General features: G+C 53.0%; 1 protein-coding gene across 2 annotated transcripts in view; it reads right to left on the bottom strand.

Annotated features, from left to right (window-relative positions):
• LOC102388704 (C-factor-like) overlaps nucleotides 1-8,688 on the bottom strand; it is a 49,595-nt gene that overhangs the window by 3,842 nt on the left and 37,065 nt on the right. Inside the window, exons 1-2 of one of the 2 annotated variants that reach the window (XM_006030237.3) lie at nucleotides 1,779-1,969; nucleotides 203-254 (exon numbers count right to left, since the gene is read on the bottom strand). In XM_006030237.3, coding sequence (XP_006030299.1) covers nucleotides 203-254; nucleotides 1,779-1,919 — 193 coding nt within the window. In that variant the 5' untranslated portion in view covers nucleotides 1,920-1,969. Of the gene's footprint in view, nucleotides 1-202; nucleotides 255-1,778; nucleotides 1,970-8,688 lie in introns of those variants that run through there. The other variant, XM_025211798.1, reaches the window with a different exon arrangement.

Below are 8,688 nucleotides of genomic sequence, written 5' to 3'. Positions count from 1 at the left end.
CTTACCATAGCCCCCAACCAGGAGATGGGCTGAGTTTAGAAGTCCCTGTTAGCTGCATCCCAGAGCTGGGCTAACAGACTGCCATGGCTGCAGCTCCTACCAAGGCAGGATCAGGGGCTGAGAGGGGGAGATGGAGACAGGAAAGAAGGTGACTCCAAGCAAGGGAACCCTGGCTCTCCAGGCCTGGGGTAGGGAGACCTACCTAGTAGGATGATCACCAGGTTTGGATGCTTGGAGGCCAAATACTTCAATTCCTGAAAGAGGACAACAGAAATTAATCCATGGCCCAGTGCAGAAAGATGAGAGAGAGAGGGGAGAGTGGTCAGGGTATTCTGGGAAGAGTCCAGCTCCTCAGCTTCTACCTGGGGCAAAGCCACTCAGTGCCATAGCAAGAGGAGAGGGAGCGGGGAAGTGAGCAGGGTGACTGCCCCAGGTGCCAAAGCAAAAGGGTGCCAATAGGTGCTGCCCAGCTGGGGCAGGGTGTGGAACAGAGCTGTAAGCAGCTTGTTTGGGGGGGACAAGGAGATGGGGGAAGGGCCATAGGGGGTGGAAGGCCAGGGCTAATAGGGCTCAGCCCCCTCAAATGTGGGTCAGTGGGTAGGGCCACAAGGCAGTCCAGCTGTGGGCTCTGGGAGGCTGCAGCAAGGGTGGGGAGGGGCACGCATGCAGCCAGGATTGCAGCCCACCATGTGGATCACATCCTGGCTGTGCAACACAGCAGGCAGGTACCGGTCTACTCTGTGAAGGGGAAGGGGCTTGGGGGGCAGGGGTGGGAGAGCAGCAGGACATACATGGTGTGTCCGGCTCTTAAGGCAGCGGTAGCAGTGTACAGAGCCCAGCACGCAGCAGCAGCTACCTCCACCCTGTGCACAAATCGGTGGGGCATGTGCCTCCTGGGCCTCTGCCGGGGTGCACACAGAGGCGGGAGCCCCCCTGTGCCCCTGGACGACCCGCCCAGGTTCCAGTAATCCCACCATCAAGCCCGGCCAGGGCCCCATTCACCCCAGCCCCTGCCTTACCTCTGCCCCACTCCATCCCTCAATGTGGGCACCTCGATCTGGCCCCCCATGCTTGTTCCCCCACAGACTTACCTGCTGCGGGGTGGGGATGCATGCTTGCACAATCACACTCAGTCTCCCCAAATCATTTTTTTCTCCCTCTGCCTATGGGAAGGGCATCTCCTGCCACTGCATGCACTCGCGGGCAAACATGGGAGCACATGTGCCCCCCAGATCTGTGCGAGGGGCAAGGGCATGCTGCCGCTGTGGGCTTTGCCCTGGGAGCCAAATGTCATTGCTATGGCACTGACGCCACTGTCAATATTACTTTGGCTCTACAAAATCTCCCTACATGGTGCCCTGCCTTTTCTGGGTCCTACAGGAAAAGTCTCATTGTCACCCCATACATCTGAGTCAGAGATGTGAACTTAAGAGCTCAAATTCACTTAATCAGATGCTGTGAGCTTCAGCTCAAGAAAGTTTATGCTATATATACAGACACACACATGTTATATATGCACACACTCACACCTACTTTGGTTAGTCTATAAGGTGCAAATCTATAAGGTGCAAATCTGTCTTCTACTGGACTTCACAGTAATATGGCTACCTATGTCTCTCTCTTCCTTTTGAGAGAAAGAGAGATGGCAGCAGTGCAGGTATCAGTGAGCTATTCAGTCTCATAATCTACCATCCTCTGGCCCCTGGAGGTTTGCTCATATCTCACAAAAATCCTCCCACTGGCTCAGCAAACTTAATCTTAGCAGGGTCCAATCTCACCTGTGCTCCCTCTGGGTTCCGACAGGCTGCAAAGACTCTTTCAGGTGGGTTTGATTTTTCCAGAAACTGCTTGACAAGCTCCAAGCCAAGTCCACGATTGGCCCCAGTCACCAGAACGTTGCAAGCATGAAATCCAGCCATGCTGTCTTGCCTACTTCTACCTCCACCCCAGTTAACAATGACCTTCCTCATTGGGAGTTACTCTATTTATAACATCCAAGTTCCTTCCCCCTAGGATTACACAAGCTTTTGGCTCTGGAAATCAGGTCTCTGATCCTACACAGAGGAACCTTGGCTCTAGTCCATGACTGGAAATCACTTCAGGTCCCAAACTGTTAGGAGTTTATAGAAGGGGCTTCCTTTACAGCTCTGGGAGGCACCAGGAACTGGAGGAGCTCACTTTGTTCCTTTTCATTTTCTACAGAAGGCACAGGCTTGGCAGGCAGAAAAGGAGGTAAAGAGCAATGTGGGGAGGCAGCTATAAAGCCCAGGGTGGAGGATTCAATGGGTTAATGTGGGGTTTTATGGAGGCCTGCAGACGAGGCAAAGCTTTGAGACTCTTGACAAGATAAGAATTTGGGCAGGTTAATATTTAACATGGCTAATCTTGTTCTCTTCTCTAATTCTAGTTTTATTACACCATTGCCGAAAGGGCAGCTCATCAGGCAGCTTCCAATTTCTTTCCTATCTCATAAGAACCTGAGAAGATAAGTTAAGTGCCATCCTGGATCACACAAATGGTTCATCTAGCCCAATATCCTGCCTGGCCCTGCAGCCCCTGCACCACCTCCTCCAGAACCTCTTGTTGAGGTTTTGGCTGCTCTATTCCCCTCACCAGTTTATTTATGCATTCCTCATCCACGGCCCCACCAAGTCCTGGGTCCTCCTGGTCAACCTCCTCCTGGCCCTGGTCAAGCTGGCTGTATATCTTACCAGGAAGGAGGCTCTGGCTGGAAGGGTCCCTGGGGACTGTGGGGCTACTTTTCTTTTACGTGTGAAATCCCGTCTCCAGGCAGAGTATCACTGGGCAGTGTCCACTGGCTCCTTGGACTTGTTTCAGGGCCAGTGAGCACTGTCCAGCATGCTCTGCTTGGTGTCCAACTTTGGCACACTGGTTATTAACCTTTGACCTCCACTCTTGTCCCCATTTTCATGATTATTTGTCCCAAGTAATCTGTAACATGTCATTAGTGGCCCCCCCAGTACTAAAGGGGACTTATAGTTTCCTTAGATTTCACAGATTTCATAGACATTAGGGCTGCAAGGGACCTCGGAAGATCTTCGAGTCCAGCCCCCTGCCCCAGGGGCAGGAAGTCAGCAGGGGTCATAGGATCCCAGCAAGATAAACATCCAAATGTCTCTTGAAGACGTTCAAAGTAGGTGCTTGAACCACCTCCGGCAGCAGTCTATTCCAGACCTTGGGGGCTCAGACAGTAAAGAAGTTCTTGCTTATGTCCAGCCTGAAACAGTCATGGAGGAGTTTGTGACTGTTTGACCTTGTCATCCCTTGGGGTGCTCTGGTGAACAGACATTCCCCAAGTCCTTGGTGGGCTTGGGTCCATGTTTTTCCTTGACCTGTTAAAAGTCCTGCCTGGCCCTGCAGCCCCTGCATTGCCTCCTCCAGAGCCTCTTGCTGAGGTTCTGGCTGCACTTCTCCACTCACCTATTTATGTACTCCCTGTCCATAGCCTCACCAAGCCTTGGGACCTCCAGGTCAAACTCCTCCTGGCCCTGGCTAAACTGGCTGTATATTTTCCTAGGAAAGAGGCTCTGGCTGGGAGGATCCCCAGGGATTGTGGAGCTGCTTTCATTTCCCTCATTCAATCTCATCTCTGGGAAGAGTATAACTGGGCAGTATCGATTGGCTGCTTGGACTTGTTGGAGGGCCAGTGGGCTCTGTCTGGTGTGCTCTGCTCAGTGTACCCCCTTGGCTCATTAGTTATTAGCCTGACTTCCACTCCTGTCCCCATTTTCTTTATTATTTATCCCAAGGAATTAGTAACATGTCATTACTGGCCTCTGTTATGAAAATGAGCTTGTAGTTTTCCTTGGCTGCCTGGGCCCGTGATTTCCGTTAACATATTAAAAGTCCTGGTTGGCCCCAAGGCACCCAGAAAGCATCTTATATAGAGGGGTGATGTAATGAGCCTAAGCTCTGGTGGGGCAGATCCAGTCGCAAGCCCCAGCTGGAACAGATCAGGCAATTAGGCTGAGTCATCCCTCAGGAAGTGGGTTCCAGGCACACTGGTCTACATGAGCTCAGACCAGATAGCAATAGGTTCTCTAGGGGAGCAGACAGCCTTGCTGTGCCTCTGGCCTGCTTGGAACTCCTAAATCTGATTCTGTGCTCTGAACCATGGGCAACTGGTGCCATCTGAGTCAGGTGGGGCACATGCCCCCCCAGGGACCAGTCAGTGACTGGGGGGGGGGGGCGCGGCCTGCAGCCAGTCTCACCGACCGGGAGGAAGGGGGTTCCCTTGTGGCCAATAGCACTCACCTGAAAGTGGCCATGGTGCTCCCAGAAGCGGCCACAGCCACTTCCAGGAGTGCCGCAGCTGCTTTATCCACCGCTTCGTTTGTGCCGGTGCTTGCAGGGGGGGCACCAGCTCTCCTGGCTGCCCCCCCGCCCATCGCCTAAGCAAGGAGCATGGCCTGACAGGGGGTGCACCAGCACTCTCAGGGGGTGCACATGCACCCTAGTGCACCCCCTACATGTCGCCAGTGCTCTGACCCTATGACTTGTGACTCCATGTTCTGAACTTCTGGCTTGGACCCTCCTCTCTTCCTCCTTGCTCCTGCTTCTGTCTTAGACCTCCTGGCCTGGATCAGTTGCACCCTGACCAAACGGTTCTTTAAGCTGACAGAATTTCCTCTGCTACAGCTGTCAAGGACTGAATGAGACAGGGGGAGCTGAGGTGAACTTGACTAAAAAGTTGGGCTTTTGTCAAAACTCTGTTCTCAGTGGCCAAGGAGAAAATGGTGAGAAAAAGTTTGGGGCTAAAGGACTCCTTTGTAGGTGTAGCATCCCAGCTGTATCACACCCTATATCAGCAGTTCCCCAACTGTGAGTGGCAACCCCAAATAGGGTCGCAACATCAGCAGATGGGGTCATGATAAACATACCCCCTGAGATTTCTGCATCCACAGTAGGGTGTAGGGCTATAGCCAGGCTGGACCAGCTCTTGGCAGGAGCCACCTCTGTAGCCCAGCAGGTGGGTCCCAAAGTGGGAGGGGTGCCACACCACCATGGTCACCAAGGTGAGGCACGACAACAGCGGTGGTGAAGAGTTGTGCCCACGCTGCTGCATAATGGGCAGGGGGCACCTCACCTTGGCAGCCATGGCGGCGCAGTGCTCCCTCCTTCCTGTGCCAGGTCTTGCTCACTGGCTCCCCGAGCCCCAGGGGAAGGGCAGCAGGGTGGGGAACCCCAAGCCTGTAGCAGGCAGCTCACATCCTCCCCCAACTTTGACTATGCTCTGGCAGCACTGTTAATGGGGAAGGGGGCATGGCAGGGAGGAAGCCAGGCTCTGCGCTGCACTCTGGCCGCAGCAGCCACCACCTCCTAAGGGTGGCAGCTGGGGCTCAGGCATTTCTGGAGGGGCAGGGGGTTGTGGGCCTTGGCCCTGGAGCACCTAGGGGGCAGGAGGCTGTGGGTGGGGAGTGAGGAGCAATGGCAGGGACAGGGGGCTGTGGGTGAGGAATGAGGAGCTCCTGGGGTTGTGGGGGGCTGCAGTCTGGGAGCGAGGGGTCATGCTGAGAAAATGGGGTTATAAATGGGGTTACACTGAGGAAAAGTTTGGGAAGCACTGCCACATATAACATCTCCATCCCAAGACTCATGCCTTCCTCTACTACTTCTAATTCCCACACTGTGACCTCATCCCCTCCACCTCTCACTCCTGCTGTAGCACCCAACACTATTTATTTTTTCCCTTCACTTCAGCCCTAGGCTCTTCTCCCCCTATTACCCTGCCCACACCAGCAAACATTTGTTTTCATGGTTGAATGTCTTTTTATAAATTGTGACTGCACCTGAAGAATGTCTTGCATTCAAAAGTGTGTCTAAGCCTATCCCAGATTTGCAGCTGGTCCAATAAAAGATATCACTAAGAAATTGTTATGTCTAGCATCCTTTGGAAGGCACTGAACATCAGAAATGAAGTCAAGATTCAAATTCAGGGGTTTTACATGAACTTTCTATTTTGACTCAAGTCCCCACCCAGAAACCTGGAAAAATAAATGATACCTGGATGTTCTAAAGTGAACAAACAACTCCATTAGCGAGCAATAATAAGCTATAAACAGGGTTTAATAAAGAGGAAAAGGGAGCAAACCCCAATAAAAAGCTTAATCTATGTGTCTAAAACCACAAAACCACAAACTAAGCTAAAACCACAAACAGTCACCAGTCTACCACGGTCACCACCAAACAAACCCATAGGAGCTCCCATTTAGCCCAGTCTGCTGGGAAGTGAGACTCACCCAGGGCTGCTATCTGAAGGCTTTACCACCTTTACCAGACAAAGTGGTATGTGTTGGGTAAGAACTGCTGCTCGTCACTGTTGGTGCTATGCTCTGGGGACTCTACCACCAATGCCAGCTAAAGCAGCAAGTGCTGGGTAGGGACTCCCAAACTAGAGTTTGTTGCTGTTCTCTTCCTCCATTGGAGCCACCACTATTGGTAACTGCTGCTCTTCACTATCATTAAGGGTTGCCACTGCTGGGAGTTACTGTTGCTCTTCAGGTTGCTTGCAACCCCAGCTCTTTTAGACTCTGACCTGCAACATGCTGAAGGATTTTAACTCTTCTAGCAACTAGCAGGTGACAGGTTTCTATCTAGACCTGCTATAAAAACTTATCCCCAAATACTCTTTCTCTTCATGGGAATGGATGCCTGTAAGGTTTGACTGAGACAATCATCCTAAGTAAGTATTGCCAGGTCAGGGAGCCACTGGAGTGAAAGCCAAAGTCATGTGGGTTTCAGTCCTCATCAAGGATATCAAGATGAGGATTAAGATAAGACATTCTTCAGGTGCAGTCACAATTTATAGAAAGACATTCAACCATGAAAACAAATGTTTGTTGGGGTGGGCAGGGTAATACAGGGAGAAGAGCCTAGGGTTGAAGTGAAGGGAAAAAATAAATAGTGTTGGGTGCTACAGCAGGAGTGAGAGGTGGAGGGGATGAGGTCACAGTGTGGGAATTAGAGGTAGTAGTGGAAGGCATGAGTCTTGGGATGGAGATGTTATATGTGGCAGTGCTTCCCAAACTTTTCCTCAGTATAACCCCATTTATGACCCCATTTCCTCAGCATGACCCCTCACTCCCAGACTGCAGCCTCCCACAACCCCAGGAGCTCCTCATTCCCCACCCACAGCCCCCTGGCCCTGCCAGTGCCCCTCACTCCCCACCCACAGCCTCCCACACCCCCTAGGTGCCCCAGGGCCAGGAACTACAGCCCCCTGCCCCTCCAGAAGTGCCTGAGGCCCAGCTGCCACCCTCGGGAGGCATTGGCTGCTGTGGCCAGAGTGGAGTGCAGAGCCTGGCTTCCCTCCTGCCATGCCAGAGCAGAGCCCAAGGTGGGGGGGAGGATGTGGGCTGCTTGCTACATGTTTGGGGCTCCCTGCCCTGCTGCCCTTCCCCAGGGGCTCCGCGGGCCAGTAGGCAAGACCTGGCTGGGAAGGAGGGAGGAGGGAACAAACACTGTACTGCCATAGCTGCCAAGCTGAGGTGCCCCCTGCTCACCTCGCAGCAGCATGGGTACAACTCTGCACCACCGCTGCTGCCATGCCTCATCTTGATGACCATGGTGGTGTGGCACTCCCTCCCACGATGGGACCCACCTGCTTGGCTGCAGAGGTGTTTCCTGCCCAGAGATGGTTCAGCCTGCCTGCAGCCCCACTACCCATTGTGGGTGCAGAAATCTCAGGGGGTATGTTTATCATGACCCCATCTACTGATGTTGCAACCCTATTTGGGGTTGCCACTCACAGTTGGGGAACCGCTGATATAGGGTGTGATGCAGCTGGGGTGCATTCCATCTACAAAGGAGTCCTTCAGCCCCAAACATTTTTCTACCATTTTCTGCTTGGCCACTTAGAACAAACTAAGTCTTTCCAAAAGACCAGCTTCTTAGTCAAGTACACCTTAGTTCCACCTGTCTCATTCAGCCGTCGCCAGCAGTAGCAGAGGAGATTCTGTCAGCTTAAAGCATCACACCCATTTTCATCTTCTGTTATATGACATAGGTCCTCACCCCCATAGGATTGACCAGCTTGTATTGCCAACTGCTCCAAGATATACATAGCAAAAGCAATCAGTAAGGTTTAAAAAAATAGCAAAAAGCTTTATTACCTAAACAAGATAAATCATAAAAGTTCTATATATATAAAGGACTTAGTCTGTCTGGTGTTGTGTCTGTCTGTCTGTCTGTCTGTCCATAATGCTCTTGGGAGGCATGGCTCCCAGTGGGGTGTGGCTCCAGCCAGCGCTGCGTCTAGAATGATGGTCAAGAATGATGGATGGGGCTGGGCATGGCTCCAGCCGAGTGGGCCAGGCAGAGCAGGCCAGGTGGACTTGAAGCCAAGGGTGGGGGTGGGGTAGCATGGGGCTGGACACAGAGCAGGGTTGGGGGATCGACACGTGGCTGGACATGGAGTTGTGGCAGCATGGGGTGGTGGATGGAGGCAGGCACCCACCACCCCACGCTGGGAGTGGAAAACGTGGGGCAGGAGTGGGGAGGGGCGTAGGGCCGGATGTGGAGTGGGGTGTGAGGTGGCACAGGGCTGGATGCAGAGTGGTGGCAGCACACGGTGGTGGTGGTGGATGCCGTATGCAAGCTTCCCTCCCCCACTCCTAGGAGATGGCAGCGGTGCAGCGTGGTGGGTGGTGGCACTCCCCCCCCGCCCCC

Source organism: Alligator sinensis, unplaced genomic scaffold (assembly GCF_000455745.1).
Source record: "Alligator sinensis unplaced genomic scaffold, ASM45574v1 scaffold260_1, whole genome shotgun sequence".
Lineage (NCBI taxonomy): Eukaryota > Metazoa > Chordata > Crocodylia > Alligatoridae > Alligator > Alligator sinensis.
This window is presented reverse-complemented; position numbering and strand designations above follow the sequence as displayed.